Below are 17,852 nucleotides of genomic sequence, written 5' to 3'. Positions count from 1 at the left end.
CGTGTTTTGTTCTTGCTTAATTTGTATATAAGTATGCAGAGCTAATCAGTAAGTTATACTAGTCTTGCCCACATATGCGATGCATATCTATACTCTTATAACTCAAATCCACTTTGTCAATTAAATAGCTTACGCATATATCATTTCACCATATGATAATATAAAATTCTACTTAATAATTAAGAGATAGAAAGGTAAATAAAAAAATTAAAACATAAAAAAAATAGAAAAATGATCTCCTATTTTATAGGGAAGTTACAAGCCACTAGGTAAAATGTGAGAGGTTATGCAAACTCAAAAGGTGTGTTGATGACTAGTGTGATATAATTCTACATTTTTTATAAAGAAGAGAAACTCTGATAGTCTAAATTTCACATCTTTGCCTCCGATCAGACCCGTCGGCTGTTGCGGAGGGAAACTCCGATAGTTGAGTGAGGGAAGACAAAGATATTAAAGATGTTGGATCTTTTACCCATTGTGCCATGTTTTTACCCCTCACTGATAGTCACGTTGACTGGTAGAAAAGTAAGTTTGAATCTACGGTTCATATGAGTTCTTTCACAGCTCTCTAATGATGCAGACACGTGTCCACAAAACCTATCGTGTAAATTCACTATCGTGCATAGAAGAATTTCCGATCTAATAGTGGGAATGTGGGATAGTGGGGAGTAGTTAACCCGTAAAAGAGGAGAGATGATTCTTTTATTTTCTTTTAATTATTGGTATTTATTTCTTTACCATAATAACCCTCTAATATTAAAATTTATTTTAACATAATATATGGCTCTATGTTTCCTGACTTTTTATGACCCTTTTGGTTGGAAAAGTGGGTTATTAACATGATCCTATCTTTAAGGAATTAATTAATCATCAACTAGGCCACCGATATGTCTCACTCTAATTAATAACCAAACAAAAATCAAATTATTTCATCGCAGAAAAACAAAATCTAACTCTTCCAAAATGACCAAATAAAATAACTGAATCCACCTATAGACCTACATAACAAATGACTCAAATGTGACTCAATTATATATTGGAAGCCAATTAACTGATTGAATTAATTGTATCCATGTGTTCCACATCTCCTTAGCAAACACCTTCCTTACCATATATTGACCAAACATGTCCAAGCTTCATAGTTCATACCTCTAAAAGAACAAGCAGCAATTTTCCAAAGCTAATGTGGATAAGACATGTCAATGTCACGTACTGACCTTAAAATGCTCAATACCTTCGGATAGAAAATCATGATTAGCGTTGTAACCAGTACTGTTACGCAAATTGCGACTTGACTAGAAACTCAAAGTTACAGATTATTGAACGCCTCTCTTTCTGATGTTGGAGAAATAGATAAGAAAATTCAATCAAAGTTCTTGAGGCTAACACTCATCAGAAGCAAAGACTACTTAACTTGGTGCATTGGCACTAATTCACGCTTTTTTCAAAACTCCCACTCTCATTAAGAAATATTTTGGAATTGTTTTCCCATCAGCTGAACAAGTAGGAACAAATTGAAGTATTATTATTTCTCATTTATTTCCTTTTTTGTTTCATAATCTCTTATGCTGACTGAGATGGGGGTGTATTGTATATAAATTTGTGTGGACTTTTTAGAAACTCCACAGACTATAAAAAGTACACAGACTTTCATAGAATTATTAAAATCATTGATTTCAACCACAGACTTTAGGCTGATATCTACCGACTTTTATTGATTCGTGAAATCCAGATAATTGATATTGATCGATTCTCATAAATTTCTCAGTACTCATAAAAAAATTGAAACTATTTTTTTTGTTAGTTATGAAAATAATGAATGGTAACGGAATAATATGCATACCAAGTCTCTAAACTACAAGTCAATGGTAACGTGATAATTTGCTTCATTCATGGGTGTCCGGGTGCTTCCTAAGTATCTAGGTTGACCATATGGGTTTTGTGACGCCTCGTGGATGCTATTAGACAAAAATTAATGCATCCTCAAAATTTTTATACGGAATAATTTTTTTCTAAGTAAAATTTATGGGTTGTGTCTATTACAAAAATACAAAGTCATTAGAGAATCTCAATTATTTAAGAAAATTTAAAAAAAACCCTTCAAATTTAATCTATCGACAAATCGGTACTAAAGAAATTGTTAAGAAAATTTCAAACTAAAGAAGTCGGTGTTCATGACACATTGATATGATTATTATTCTCTTTTCTTCTTACACACATCTTTTATCATCATTGTTTTTATTATTAGCATTGAACATGTATTCACATATGAAAATGGGGTTTTAATAAGTGTAAAGATATAAGGTAAGAACATAACATAAAAAAGAAAAAAACATTCATGAGATCACAGGAATAAACATGAGTATAAACATGTTAGGTTGTAGGAAAAAATATCGGTAAAGAAAAGACAAAAAGAAAATAAAAAAATAGTGAAGAATGAACGTCTTTAAATACAATGATAAAGTCCATGAAAATCTTTGGTCTAGAGGCTAGACAATTTTTGAATTGTGGTGTGATTAATTAACACTACAAAGTCATTGAGATTCTATGAGTTTATAATTCCATAAGTATGAATGATATTTTGAATACCTACAGAATTATCACACCCCCGAAAATTCCGAGTGACAAAACTCGAAATCGAAGCCATGAAAAACTTTAAAACAGTCTCAAATATATTGAAATCATCTTATAGTCACAGTGTATCGAAACTGAGTTCAAAGTACGACACAATCGATTTGATTATTACAAAAACAGTTTATAATTTTAGTATTATAACAAATGGAAATGTGAAATCCTCTCAATCCTCACCATAAATAGAATAAATAAACTTTGACAATCTTTAGAGAAAGCCCTCCAATTCTGCTAATCCGTACTTGCAGAACTATCCCATACACCATCAAATAGGTGCACTGGGATTGTAAACACAAACCCGGTAAGCTTTACAGCTCGTATGAATAAACCAATAGTATAACACACATCACATATTAAAGAAAATATCAATGACATTTAAAAATAAATGTACTCGTAAAACATTAGATGACCCATCTGGTTGTCCAATAACATCTGAAAATATATGTACTCATGACACATTGGGCAACCCATCTGTTTACCCAATTACATTTAAAATACGGGTACTCATGAGACCCAGGTACTCATCTGCAGTACGCTGACAGATAATGGGCAACCCATCTATTACCCCTCATGCAGTATACCGATAGACAAACTAGAGCTCTAACTAAATCGCAAACGACACCCGGCCAAGACTCGGTTCCAATTACTGCCAACAACGTCCGTAGACCAGAAACGTTTTAACAAGACTCAATGTTAAAACCACATACAATATAACAATCAACACATGTTTATTGTACTACAACCAAGCGACTATTGCTCAATAATATAAATATAGTTGCCACATTACAAAATCATTTGGAAATAAGAATGTAACAGTATAAAATATAGCGACCCATACATATGTATCGTACTTACTATTTTATACACATACACAACCCACTATATTATATACATGTCATAGTTCGATATTTTTATGAAAACGTAAATATGAGTCACCGCCAAGAGTAGACTCGTCATAGTGAGATTTATTACTCATTTTTTCGGTCACCTAATAGCAAAAAAAAAACGTTTAGGAACGATATGTAAAACCTCAGATGCCGATTCAGTACAATTGATTACTGTTTAACACATTACTGTTTTTACGTAATTACTGTTCATGTAACTAATGTTCTCCAAATCACTGTTCAGTGTAATTACTATTCACCGATTTAATGTTCAGAAATTACTTTTATAATTTACTATTCAAAAATTACTTCACATTTTACTGTTCACGTCCGCCCTATGTGGTGGCGCGTGGGGTTACGCGCGACCCTCTGGCAGCCGCGCGTGGCGTTGAGGGCCATGGTGGCCGGAGATGAGCGATCGGCGGAGTCGATTTTGAGAGGGAGGGTCGGGGTCAAGAGGGGAGGGAGAGAGTTGCCGGGGGGGGGGGGGAGAGAGAGAAAGATGTAGAGGATGTTTCCTTTTTTGGAAACTAGGGTTTCCTAAAAACATCATTTTATACATTTTTCAAATTCAGAAACCAACTTCGATCGACAATAACTTTCACATACGACGTTCGATTAAGGTGCGTGATATGTCCACGAACTCGTATCGACGAGCTTTACAGCTTCCGTGAAGGAAGTTTTCAGAGACGAGCAACGGAATAAAAGTCACAGAAAACGTGATGTTTTCCAATTTAAATTTCCGATGTTGGTTTCGTTTCATTTGACATCGACGAGTAAACGAAAATGCTATTTTATTCAATTTCTAAGTTTAATAACTTACAAGAATTTATACAAAGCCAACCTGAAAATTCGGTGTATTACAAGAATTCTGTTTATTTTTAAAATTCGGATTGAATACCTCCAGACTTTTATGGATTCCATAATGATTTAAAAAAATCATACTTGAATACACCTAAACTTGTATTGATAATTAAAAGTCTATATTGAATACACCCAGACTTTTAAATTCCATAAATTTCTTTAAAACTCGCACTAATTTCATAGACAATACACCCCCTCCCGTCCCGTGAGATGTGCTGTTATGTTTGATGAATATTTGAAGACGGCTTTTTTCACTAAAAGCATATAATAATTTCTAAGCTTATATGACAAGCCAGCAGCATCCAGGTTATATCCTTTTATAGTATTGAATCTCTGTACACTGTTAGGCAGCAACAACCTCAATAGCTTGTCATAATGCCACTGATGATATGGGAGACTGTTTGATTTTCGTAAGTCTTTTGAAATATCCTATTCAATTGATTCAGTACGTACACTTTTAGTTAATATATGCCAAAGGAAAGGGTTTTCTAAAACAATTAATAAGGTAATTTTGTGTTTCCTAGTAGCTCACTCTTTTGCTGATTATTGTTGAATAACTTGAATTATAGGGAGGAAAAAAGAGGTGTTATGTGCCACTCTCCTGTGTTCGATCTGTTCTTCTTAAATAGAGTAATTAAGAGTTGGGAAATCTGACAAGAGAAATGAATTCGAAAACTATTGGAACCTAAAGTTGGTTCAACTCTAACTTCCTGAAAATATCGTTCTTTAGTCATAAGTCATAACAAGGCATTATATATTGGAAAAGATGGGAAAAGACAAGAAACCTTCATTTAATGGATACAGAGCTAAACATGATTAGATTTTAATTAAAGATAATGGTTTGACCTCCACCTAATAACCAAATAAATAAATAAAGACTAGCTGAGAAGCAAATTAAGAAAACAAAATTATTCTACCTAATAATCATATAAATTTAAAACAAAGTTCACACTAAGAACATTATTAGGCATTTGTAAATTCACGGAGTGAATTCTAAAATTTTTCTATAAAATTTGATATGGAGGAGAAGGTAATGCAAAGTGTTAGCAGAACCAGAATGGCAACTTCAAGGTTTCACATATATTACACCTTTTGTGTAAGTTTTTTTGTTCTAACATGTAGCTGCCTTGGCCATCCTGTACATCAGAGAAGACATGCAGCCATGTTCATCTTTGGTGATTCATTATTTGATAATGGAAACAATAACTACTTAAACACTACCACTAAATACCAGTCAAATTTCTGGCCCTATGGGGAATCCTTCTTCAACTACTCAACTGGTAGATTTTCGGATGGACGTCTAATCTCTGATTTCATTGGTAAGGTTCTCTTAACTGTCTCTGTTGTTTTAGATCAGTAGTAGGGATTATGAGTTTATGACACAGATGAGAGTGAAATTTCCTTTTGTTGTTGCAGCTGAGTATGCTAAGTTGCCACTTATACCACCATTTTTACAACCTGGGTTCAAAAACTATACTTATGGAGTCAACTTTGCTTCTTCGGCTGCTGGTGTTCTAGCAGAAACTCATCCAGGATTTGTATATTGTCTGCTTGAAATATTTATATTTATCTTAAAACTTGTGTTCTAATGCTTGAAAGTTACTGCATTATTTGTAGAGGATGAGTAAGAATACTCAACTCCAAATATTGTCCAATATGCTTAAGTAGTATTGGTCATTCTTATTTTCAGGTGATAGATCTTAAAACTCAACTTAGTCACTTCAAGAAGGTGGAGAAGCACTTGAGGCACAAGCTAGGTGATGATAAAGCTCACACATTGCTGTCAGAAGCCGTTTACTTAATCAGCATCGGAGGCAATGATTATTTTGCACCCTTCATAAAGAACTCCAGTTTTTATGAGACTCAATCACCAACACAATTTGTTGGCATGGTGATTGGCAACCTAACGAATGTGATCAAAGTAATATGTTATTCCTTGCTCTTGTATTCTTGTAATTATGTACTTATTTCAGAGCATCACTTTGTGATCAAAATTATTTCATAATTTTTTATCTGTTTTTCAATATGCCAGGGAATATACATAAAAGGAGGAAGAAAATTTGGGTTTGCAAATGGAATCCCTCTTGGTTGTGTACCAATGATGAGGGCAACAAAGCCTGGAAGCACAGGCACCTGTGTGGATGAAATTACTGCAGTATTGAAACTGCACAATAAAGTTCTTGCTAAAGTCCTTGTCAAGCTTAAAGGACAGCTTCATGGATTCAAATACTCAAATCCAAATGTCTACTCTTACCTGGATGAAATAATCAAGAATCCATCACAATATGGTACAAAGCAGTAACCCATTTTCTCCTTGTAGTTTTTGTTTTTCTTATTTTGCTTGTATCTTACATTCTAATTCATTTGTCTTTGCTAATTCTGCCTTTGTTATTATTTTGTTATGAAGGCTTCAAGGAAGGGAAGGTGGCATGTTGTGGTTCTGGTCCATACAGAGGAGCTCTGAGCTGCGGAGGAAAGAGAGGTGTGACTGAGTATCAACTATGTGACAATGTTAACGATTATGTCTTTTTCGACTCTGCCCATCCCACCGACAGAGCTAACGAGCAAGTCTCCAAGTATTGGTGGAATTATACTACTCCTGATATGAAAGTGCCTCATGTTAATCTGAAAGAGCTATTCGAAGTTTAACCGACTGCCACAAGTTCATAAGCAATGTGGACTTTGGAAATTATTTGTAGTTTTGTAACAAAAGGTTGAATGTATTACCTATGTTTGAGTATTCACCTTCAATAATGGATGTACTCCGATCAGTCCGATGTAGTGTTCCAAACTTCCAATGATATATGTTAAAACCAAAGTTGTAGCCCAATAAGGCAAAGGGTTTCTATTACCGTTGCCCAACTAGTCCAACTAGGTAGAGGCTGTTTAAGTAATTTACTATCTTGACGTGGGACTTTATTTGACGGGACGAGACACTGAAAAAGTCTAGGTTGCACGGAATCGGATACGGGTACGTGGAAACGAAACGTTTGGAAACGCGGAAGCGTGTTTTTCAAAAAATTTAGGAAGTGGGTACGTTTTGGAAACGTCAAAAAAAAATTATAAATATATATAAATTATACAAAAAAATAAATATAATAACAAATTTTTAATTTAAGTAACTTAAAATCTCAAATAAAAAAAACATAAAAAAACCTTTATTTTTTGGAAACTCGCGTTTCCAATTCGGAAGCTCGCGTTTCCACCGCGTTTCCAAAACTCATTTTTCTAGAAACACGTTTCCGAACGTTTCCGGGCGTTTCCGGCACGTTTCCGGGCGTTTCCGGCACGTTTCCGAGCGTTTCCGGACGTTTCCGGAGTGGTTCCGCTTCGGAAGCGGGAAACGTGGGTGTATGCACGTTTCCGTGTTTCCTAGGAAAAAGTGAATACTGTAAATAAGTAAATTACTTTGCTTTTTACTCGTGACGCCTGACAACTCAAGAAGAGCCGGCCTATGTCGGATTTGAATTACCCAGTGACGGCGTGACCAGTATATCATCATGTTTGTTTCTCAATCCAGAAATCTTAACTCACAAGTCACAAGTTTGTCCTCTTTTCTAGGCCAACTTTCTTGAAAATGGCAAAATGTATTTTAGATTGTGTAGTTATTGCAAGAGACCACCCGACTCCTCCTTTCAAGTACCATGCCATTACCCTTCCAGTTTAGACTTCTCCATTTCTCAGTAACTCCTCCCCATCTGACTCCAAAGGTATTATCTTTAATCTTCATACTCTAATACAGCTTGTCTTCGTTCATAGTTTTACCATTATGTAATTGTATGTCAAGTTTTTGCCTTTCAGTCTGTAGAGAACTATTGTCTGAAGGATAGTCTTGGCTCTTTTGATCAGATAAAGAGCATTGCAATGTGAGTGAAGGCTTGGTAAGTGCCTTTAAAACTTGGATCTTGGGAAACTGTAGTGATCTCTGCTCACAATAATCACTAAAGTCTGAAACTTTACTTCCCATCATAGGATTTTTGTTGTGTTTTTGTGGTCTTGAGTAAGTTCGCCTTGAAATTATAGCCTTACAGCATACATCTTTGTTGCAGATCATTTTGCATGTGAACTGTGAAGCCAGTTGAAGACTCTGAAATGGCTCAATCCTCATCGAATCCTGTAATTGAATTGAATGGAGATGAGTTCTGGCCACTTTCTGGGAAACCATTCTTTGATGTCATACTCACCAAATCAGAAGTGAAACCCATTTACCAACTGGTAAGTGACTAAGTGGTAACTAGATGATGAAGTTTTCCTTCTCTTTTGATCAGTTTAGTTTTTTTTTTGGTGCATGTGTATGTTATCTTATTTGATGAGGTCATTTTGATCTTATCCATATAACCCTGTTGATGGTATAACCAGTAGACCAGAATATAGTTTGTTGTACAATCACAAGCAGGCTGAGTGATTGCAAGAGGACCGTTTTACAGGGACTTTTACTAAAATTGTGGATCATTAATATTTTAGCTCTACGCTAGCTCATTAAAATAACCATTTTATTGATATAGGGGATCCCAGCCAAACTCGATTCATTACTGCCATCTGGTTCAGTCCATACCATTCTCACATTTGGGGGTAAGAGTTGGGAGATGACCTATAATGGAGAAAAACGTCATAAACAATTTGACCGAAAGTCATGGGGAGCATTTGTCGATGATAACAATTTGAAGGCTGGAGATGGATTGGTCTTTGAACTCACAGAGTGCAACAGCATACAAATAGGATTCAGAGTCCAAATCCTGAGAGGTGATATCCCTGAGGAACTTTTAGAGAAGGCCAACCGTGAGGCAGAAAAACCCATTGTTATACAATAATAGCCTTTCCATGGATTGTTTTCTTATTCTCTAAATCACATTAATGGCCAGGAGCTAATATAATGTTGGGAACTCAGTAGAGCCTATTAAGTGTACTGCTATCATGTGTTAAGATTTATAGATTTATGTCTAGGTTCTTTGATGTAACTTGACATGATCCTATTTTGATTACATGAACATTAATGTATGTTGGCCTTTTTTAAAATGTGATTTTACTCATGTTCTTAAGTATATTTACAGCAATTGGAATTTTTTTTCCTTGTTTAAAAATTTTCTCTCACAATATCTCATTGTCATGAAACACAGAGAGATTGCTTCCAATTTCTCTCATATCAGATATGGATCTTCATTTTCCTTGTTTATCAGTACTTCTGAGTTTATCAATAAAATGGCAAAACAGCTAGAAATTATGGACTGACTGAAAGTGTTCATGACAATGAGATATTGTGAGTGAACATTATTATTATATATGGAGGAAATCACTTTAGTTTTAGGTTATAGGTAACTATCCTCTGGAACAATAAGTGGAATAGTACATTATGTCCACATACTTCACTGGTCCTGACTACAAGCGTATGGATCTTTTTTTTGAAGTAGTAGGAATTCATTGTTGTTGAATTCTTGTTCTGAAATTGAGCAAGATATTCTCCTAGTGTGCCATGTAAATCCATGATCCATAAAATGAAATTTTGAATCAGTACACTGCAGAGTAGTCATCACTATTGCTACATCACATTGATCTTTTGTCAGTGAAATTAGGAGATGCAGAACACTGCAGATAACTTCCTTCACTAAGAGCCTGGAGAGTTTTTTTTTTGGTACAAAGAGCCAGGAGAGTTTTAAGGCATGGTTCACAAAAAAATCTGGTTTCTTGATTCTCTGTGCTGAAGTTGGTCTCCAAGGTGTGACAAGTTTGTCATGTTGCTTGTTTAACTTTTCTGAATATAGCAAAATGCCGCTGTACATGCAGCTATGGCTCCAGTAATGGATCTATGAGACTAATGAGAGTATCTATTATGGTATACACTATACTGAGACCATTTAACCCCTTTTAAACTTTAGCCCCTATTACTCCACTCCTTAGGCATTCCTAAAGATTATCCTGGCAGGTATTTTTTGAACGGATTAGCTTGTTCTGTTGTTTATAATGTGAATTATCATGTCTTTTGTCCTTCATTTCTAGTGAACTCATGTGCATTTTTGGTTTGAAAAAAGAATTGCAATGTCAATGTTATTAAATGCCTTTTCTGAAGATATTTCACATTAGGTTCTACAGATCTTGAGATTTGTTGGTAGATACTGAGCTTTAGCTCCTTGAGATCAAGAAAAGAACTATGTAGCAGGTAAGGCTTTTAGCAAGAATTGTCTGATGTTTAAGACAACAAATCAAATAAGAACAGAAGTTATGCTAGGGATTAGTTGGTTTTAATTGGCTAGTGAAAAAGGTTTAGCACAGTGGATGAAGAAAAGAAAAGATGTTAAGTCTAACTGAGAGCACAACTTATGTTTATTGTGCTTTATATGCATGATATCTGCATCACATGGAGAACATGACAGTACTCATCTTTGTTGTAGATAAGTTACTTTGCTGAGTCCCAGTTGGATAACCAGAAGATCCTGAAATGGCTTACTCGGTCCAATCCTCATCAAATAAAATAATTCAATTGTGGGGCGAAGAATTTTGGTCACTTTTAGGAAACCTTTCTTCGATATAATACTCGCAAAGACGCATGTCAGACCATCTTACAAACTGGTAATACATCGTTTGAAAGTACAACTAAAAATGGTTTCTCGTAGATCATTCTCTATACTCCTGAAGACCATCCATGTGATTTTGTTATATTTAGATATCTTAATTGATAAAGTGATATGAGGTTCACATTCAAAATCAATTGGCAATGGATGAAGTGGCCCAAACTCTTATAAATCCACAAGCTATGTCTCATTTTTTCATGTATGATGTATATTCTCAACACTATGTGTGGCGAATTTTCAAGTCATACACGTGGACAACATTTTTGGTGATGTGGAGTCTGTTGGTCATTTAGGCTTCACACGTAAACGTGGGTAATCTGGTCCTGATACCATGATAAAATGATATGAGGTTCATATCCATTTGGTAATGGATGGAGTGACCCAAACTTTTATAAACCCATAGGTTAGGTCTCATTTTTTCATGTATGATGTATATTCTCAACACTATGTGTGGCGAATTTTCAAGTCATACACGTGGACAACATTTTTGGTGATGTGGAGTCTGTTGGTCATTTAGGCTTCACACGTAAACGTGGGTAATCTGGTCCTGATACCATGATAAAATGATATGAGGTTCATATCCATTTGGTAATGGATGGAGTGACCCAAACTTTTATAAACCCATAGGTTAGGTCTCATTTTCCCATGTGGGATGTATATTCTCAACATTAATCGCATATTCCCTTAATTGCATATTCGATTGATTGATATGAAGTGATTGTTAGTTCTGTGTTTCAAATATATATATTTTTAGCTTACTTTGATTGATCAGCTAAAAGAAATTGACCATTATGGTAACCAGTTTTTAACCACATGTTTAATAGACCCATTGCCTTCTGGTTAGACAGAAGGTCATTTTGATTGCCAATTCCATTTGGATAATTTAAATTAATTTGCATGCTTTTTATGTTTAGATGTGTTTTTCTGTTTAGGTCTTGTGCTGTACTTTGACATGATGTAAAATGAGATGTATGAGGGTTGCTTATTGGGGTTTTTCTGAATAGGAGGGAGCACTGATGTATGCAATCTTAGAGTTGATGAATCAAATCAGCCACCTTTGTACTATTTTTTAACCCAAAAAAAAAACCTTTGTACTATTTTCTCCCGAAATTAAATCAATTTAAATTGTCAAAATGTCAATTATAAACCTATGAGTCTTTTTGAATTTGATCTCCTGGTTAGTGGTTACAATACCTGAGTTTCTTTTGGTAAAAGGATCAGGTACAGATGGTACGATGTGCTAGTTTCAGAGTACTTACATTTCGAAGGGAATCACATCTAGTGTTCATCAGGTTTATTCATAACAAGTAGCAGTCAACAAAACAGCTTGTTCTCTATTTAATTTTTTTTAAGTGCAAATGCATGCTCCTAATCTGATTATAGCTGTTTATAGTTGAAGTTGATCAGAATTCAGGACTTATATATATTTTTTTGAAAGGAAACCACTAGGTTTTATAAAAAATGAAATCAAGGCTATATAGAATAACAATTATATATCAATCTGCTACCATCTACAGATAGACAAGAAGATGTGAGTGACACTCGCGACAGTATATAACATATGTCTACTAATTCGACATGAAACTCAACTTATTCTCCTACAACTACAACAATCATAATTGCATGACATTATTCAAAACTAAAAAACATCAAAGCTTGTCTTTGTCCTAGCATTAGGGCAAGCAGGAGCACCAGTGAACAACAAACTAGGACCCAAATCCTTAGTTGTCCTTGCCTTTTTTGAAGGAGCTTTATTTAGAGAGCCATGAGGACACCCTTTCTTCACCAATCCCGATCCCTTATCTTCATCTACTGACCCCACAGGAGCAAACAAGTCACCCTTCACCTTTACAAAACCCAATGCTTTGGCCGAAAGCTTAAGTGAGGTCGGGCATGCTCGCTTCTTCTAGTACTGGACTGCTTGGTTTTCAAAGAAATAATAAGAGTATCCAAGTCAGACGACCAATTATCTCCCAAAGCCTGTTGCCCATCCAAGTTGGATGGCCCAAAAAACTTTTTCCCACCCAAAGCTTTTGGGTTTTGAAACACCAGCCCATCACCAGAAGCCCATTTGCCCAACTCTACAGTCAAACCAAACCGACCACCTTTTGTCAACCCTAAATTCAAAGTAGGATTACCCGTCGAAAAATTCGGATCGGTTTCCTGCAACATCGACGACAACTACACATCCACCTTTAGTGCCGGGACCTGCACCGTCTCTAGCACCGCTTGCAGCCCCGATGATGCCTCCCGCTCCGGTTCAACCACATATCCAATCCACACCGCCATCGCCTCCCCAAGCAAGTTACCGAGCCTCCTAGGCGCCACCAACTGCCAATCACAAATCTCACCACCACCATGGAAAAAGAAACCACAATCCTTACAGATTCCCCGACACTTCTCATAAGTGAAGATTAGATCAATCGATATCTCCGCCGAGTAGTGAAGTATGTCGGGAAAACATAGGACAACACACATCATGGCTCATATGGATCCTTTAAATATCCCCCTTCCTTCGCAGAGCCTTCTTGTCAGGCTCAATGAAGGTACTGAACATGTTGCCAAGACGCTTAAGAACCCCCATCGGTTCTCATCCCGATTCATAACCCCTTCACTACCACCCACACCTCCAAAGAGTGAAGAGGAACCTTCGTCGAATCTCTAATGCAATCATAATTTACCAGCAAGAGCATGGAGTTGTTGAAAAACCACGGACCGCCATGAAGGACCCGGTTCTTCACCTCATGCGCATGAAATTAGAACACAAAGACCCCCCCTCTTCCTCTCGGATCAATATCTGTTCACTCAGCCGCCAAGCCTCAGTCATCGCCCCGCAAAGGATGGTAGAACAACCGGCTTCTTGGATAGGAAACGTCCATAGAGATAAACACATGGGTCTTATATGAAGCTAGGACCAAAGGAGAAAGTAACACCAAGCAATGCAAAACTAAAAATCTAGAATGGCTGCTCTGATATTAATATAGGGGGGGGGGGGATCACAAGAGGAAGTCCACACATCCCTTAAAGTACGAACGTCTCTGCATTTTCAGCCGCTCGGCGTCGACGGTGGCAGTTTTCTTGTCGGATGAACAACAATGGCATGCTGAACTGCATTTTCATGAAGATAGATGAGAAGAAGATCGAGAATAAAATGTCCGGGCAACAATAATGGCAGAAACTTCAAGCTCAATCAAGTCGGCTGCAAACTGGTTTTGCTGCAACTCCACCATGGAGAATAAGATCTATATTGATTTATGGTTGTTGTTCGTGCAGCAAGAGAACCGCCGCCGTCGACGCCAGGGGGCTGAAAACGTAGAGACGTCCGCACTTTAAGGGTTGTGTAGATGTCCTCTTGTGATCCCACTCTCTCTCTCTATATATATATATATATATATATAATTTCTCAAATAAGGAGGTCCGCACCAATGGTTTTGGTGTGGATTTCCATTTTTGAACCACTGTTTGGTAGAATTTCCTCATATCCACCGTCTAGTATCTAGATAATATTGTGCAGATTATCTCTGTAAAATTTCAGCCAATTTGGTGATCATTAAGGTCCTCAAAATCGAAAAAAAAATGGACAAATTGAATTCTGTCTAACATGAACCGTTCATTTTTAACAGTGAAACGAAATTTTGAGGGCCTTAACGATCACCAAATTGGCTGAAATTTTGCGGAGATGATCTACACAATATTATCTAGATACTAGACGGTGGAGATGAGAAAATGCGATCGAAAAGTGGTTCAAAAATGGAAATCTGCACTAAAACAGTGGTGCTGAGCTCCGCAGCCAAGAAGAGTTGTATATATATACACCTGACTTCCTTGTGGAAGCCTTCTTATTCTATTAATTATATACTCTTAGACATCTTTGAAATAGAATCTATGACAAATGATGGTCCTGGAAAGATACTAATTACAAATTCCATGTTAGATAATTTTGTCTAGAAGAAGAGAAATGTACACACCAGATTAAAGGAAGGTTCAAAACCTCTCTAATATATAAGAAGAAGGATCCAAATACGAGGAACATGAATTGTTATCTCGATATAGATAAAATGAAACATAAGAGAAACTTGTTAGTTTGCGGGTTCCTCTTTGTATTTGTCTTCAATCGTTTTTCGTGTGATTAGCGCAGCGATGACCAGTTCAATTAGACTATATATTTATAAAATTATAAGGTCCTTCATTTGGTGTATATTTAGTTCAATATGGTGTTGACTCCAAAAATCTTCAAGAAGCTCCATATTGATATAGTCTCCGGGTAGTTAATATTGGGTTTGACTGTCCAAAACTGAATGAGAAATCGACCTGTATATATATAGGTCTCAAACAGACAAGAAGATGATACATACCAATATACCATACATAATTAGCTAGAATTAATGGCACCTTCTACAAGATTTCAAGTATATGTCCTGGCCTTTTGTGCAACCCTTCTCATTCAAAGTGGCTGTTATGGCGTCTCTGTGCATCAGAGAAAACATGCAGCCTTATTCATCTTCGGGGATTCACTATTTGATGTTGGAAATAATAACTACATAAATACTTCCACTAACTTTCAAGCAAATTTCTTCCCATATGGAGAAACCTTCTTCAGGTACTCAACCGGTAGGGTTTCTGATGGTCGTCTAATCCCAGATATTATTGGTAAGATTGTTGTACACAATGTCAATGCTATGTTTGAACAGATGCGATCATGACAGAGCTGATTAATTGGTATAATGGAACTGTTTTTCTGCAGCTGAGTTTGCAAACTTGCCAATGATTCCACCGTACTTGCAACCCGGTTTCGTCAATCATACTAATGGGGTGAACTTTGCATCTGCTGGGGCTGGTGCTGTAGCTGAAACGTTTCAAGGATTTGTATGTCTTCTTCTTTGATAGTATTTTTTTTTGGTTAAAAATATTGGCTGTCATTCGTCTGAAACTGCACAACAGCTAGTCAATGTAGTCAATAAACAAAGTCATAACCAATAAACCATCATAATTTGGTTGTTGCTGGCTGCTGACTTGTAGATGGTGTTTCATTCATTGTAATGAAAATTATTTTGGTCGACTTTTTCTCTAGATAGAGTTGAAAGAAGTATGTAGACCCAATCATGTGACGTAGGCACGTAGCTCATTATTAGAAACCTTTTTTTGATTGATTGATATCTCTTTCGCAGGTGTTAGACCTTAAAACTCAACTGGATCATTTCAAGAATGTGGAGAAGCAGTTGAGGCAGAGACTAGGTGAAGTTGAAGCTCACACATTGTTGTCCGAAGCTGTATACTTGATTAGCATCGGAAGCAATGATTACATTGCCCCGTTCATAACAAATTCAAGTCTGTTCGAGTCCCATTCACATGAGGAATATGTTGGCATGGTGATAGGAAACCTTACAAATGCGATCAAAGTAATCTAGATATGATAAGTTTATGATAATGTTTATGAATCCAAAAATGAATTTGGACGAGTTACTTACCTCTAGTACATTTTTTACTTTCAGGAAATATACAAGAAAGGAGGAAGGAAATTTGGGATTGCAGGCATGGAACCTTTGGGTTGTTTACCGGGCATGAGAACAACTAAACCAGGAAACACAAGCACCTGTGGAGAAGAAGTAAATGCTATTTCAAAACTCCACAATAGATTACTTGCTAAAGTCCTCCTAAATCTGAAAGGACAGCTCCAAGAGTTCATTTACTCGAATCCAAATTTTTACTCTTACCTAAATGACCTGGTTCAAAATCCAACAAAACATGGTATACAGTCATCATAACTTCTCCTATACATTCTAGTTGTCCTGTGTGTGATTCCTACTTTCTAATCTGCATTTTCTTATACAGGTTTCAAGGAAGGAAAGATGGCATGCTGTGGCTCTGGTCCATTCAGAGGAATTATGAGCTGCGGAGGGAAGCGAGGTGTGACTGAGTATCAGCTATGTAACAATGTTGCTGACTATGTCTTTTTTGATTCCGGCCATGCAACGGAAAGGGTTTACCGGCAAGTTTCCAAGTTATGGTGGAGCCGTACGCCTGATGTTACAGCACGTTACATGAATTTGAAAGAGCTATTTGAAGTATATAATAAGAATTAGAATGCGCTGTCTTTTCCAGTAATCAACTCCGGTTTTCAAGGTAGATATATCATATATGTATGTAGTAGTTATTCGTTACTTAATTGCTTTGTAATGATACTTTCTGTGTACAAATTCTTCTAAGAGCCATAAGAGGTGTTGAGTTGAGAGACTGAAATGGTTGATATAAAAGTTATGATTTCTGAGGTTATCAAAGCCTCAAAGTACCGTGAACATCCTCAAAAAATTTGGCCTTTGTTAGTGTGCAACAGAGCCTGAACTCAGATTACGGGTGGCTAAACTTGGTTTAAGAGACTGGAAAGCTAACAACTAACTAGCTAAAGGAATGATATTGACTCTCCTTTCCAGAAGTTGTACTGTGTTTGAATATATACAAGAAGGCTAACAATCACGGAAGCAGCATGCAAATAATGTTGCAGTTCAAACGCTAAAACTTGCTGTTATAACCCGAATTTTTGAGTTTAAATTCTCATAATTTCGTGTAAATTATTATGCTTAGTAATTCGAGTAAATTCACATTATACACATTCTCATTGTTGTCTTTACGAAATGGATGTGATTTTAGAAATTAAAGGCTGAAAAATGTTATATTCCAGAGGCTCAAGAGTTGACTTTTAATCCATCGCTCATCTCCGAAAATTGTAGAGCTCATCGATACGAGTTCGTAGACACGCGGTACGCCTTAATCGGATGTCGTATGTAAAAGTTGTTAGCAACGGAAGTTTGTTTCCGATTCTGGAAAAGTATAAAATGACATTTTTAGAAACCCTATTTGCAAAAAAAATCAAAAAACTTAAGGGGCAGCCGCACGACTTGCGACTGTT

General features: G+C 36.3%; 3 protein-coding genes across 3 annotated transcripts; all 3 read left to right on the top strand.

The window, feature by feature from the left end:
- Positions 1 to 5,392: 5,392 nt before the first annotated feature.
- Positions 5,393 to 7,223, top strand: LOC126800529 (GDSL esterase/lipase 4-like). Its single transcript, XM_050527904.1, has 5 exons — positions 5,393 to 5,698; positions 5,796 to 5,917; positions 6,070 to 6,300; positions 6,412 to 6,667; positions 6,787 to 7,223. The coding sequence occupies exons 1-5, from the start codon at positions 5,398 to 5,400 to the stop codon at positions 7,026 to 7,028; spliced, it is 1,152 nt and encodes a 383-aa protein (XP_050383861.1). The 5' UTR covers positions 5,393 to 5,397; the 3' UTR covers positions 7,029 to 7,223.
- A 1,248-nt stretch (positions 7,224 to 8,471) lies between these two features.
- Positions 8,472 to 9,190, top strand: LOC126797195 (uncharacterized). Its single transcript, XM_050523859.1, has 2 exons — positions 8,472 to 8,594; positions 8,885 to 9,190. Exons 1-2 carry the CDS (start codon positions 8,472 to 8,474, stop codon positions 9,188 to 9,190), a joined length of 429 nt encoding a protein of 142 aa, XP_050379816.1.
- Positions 9,191 to 15,330: 6,140 nt separating this feature from the next.
- Positions 15,331 to 17,157, top strand: LOC126800532 (GDSL esterase/lipase 1-like). The gene is made up of 5 exons (XM_050527908.1): positions 15,331 to 15,595; positions 15,690 to 15,811; positions 16,114 to 16,344; positions 16,438 to 16,693; positions 16,778 to 17,157. Exons 1-5 carry the CDS (start codon positions 15,331 to 15,333, stop codon positions 17,026 to 17,028), a joined length of 1,125 nt encoding a protein of 374 aa, XP_050383865.1. The 3' UTR covers positions 17,029 to 17,157.
- Positions 17,158 to 17,852: the final 695 nt, after the last annotated feature.

The sequence above is a fragment of the Argentina anserina genome, chromosome 6, assembly GCF_933775445.1.
Source record: "Argentina anserina chromosome 6, drPotAnse1.1, whole genome shotgun sequence".
NCBI lineage: Eukaryota > Viridiplantae > Streptophyta > Magnoliopsida > Rosales > Rosaceae > Argentina > Argentina anserina.
The sequence above is the reverse complement of the archived record's forward strand: the minus strand, read 5'-3'. Positions and strand labels throughout refer to the sequence as shown.

Coding starts and splice junctions, on each gene's coding strand:
- LOC126800532 (XM_050527908.1), top strand. CDS start 15,331: ATGGCACCTTCTACAAGATTTCAAGTATATGTCCTGGCCTTTTGTGCA. Junction 15,596..15,689: donor TCTAATCCCAGATATTATTG/GTAAGATTGTTG, acceptor GTTTTTCTGCAG/CTGAGTTTGCAAACTTGCCA. Junction 16,694..16,777: donor TCAAAATCCAACAAAACATG/GTATACAGTCAT, acceptor TTTCTTATACAG/GTTTCAAGGAAGGAAAGATG.
- LOC126800529 (XM_050527904.1), top strand. CDS start 5,398: ATGGAGGAGAAGGTAATGCAAAGTGTTAGCAGAACCAGAATGGCAACT. Junction 5,918..6,069: donor CAGAAACTCATCCAGGATTT/GTATATTGTCTG, acceptor TCTTATTTTCAG/GTGATAGATCTTAAAACTCA. Junction 6,668..6,786: donor CAAGAATCCATCACAATATG/GTACAAAGCAGT, acceptor TTTGTTATGAAG/GCTTCAAGGAAGGGAAGGTG.
- LOC126797195 (XM_050523859.1), top strand. CDS start 8,472: ATGGCTCAATCCTCATCGAATCCTGTAATTGAATTGAATGGAGATGAG. Junction 8,595..8,884: donor TGAAACCCATTTACCAACTG/GTAAGTGACTAA, acceptor TTATTGATATAG/GGGATCCCAGCCAAACTCGA.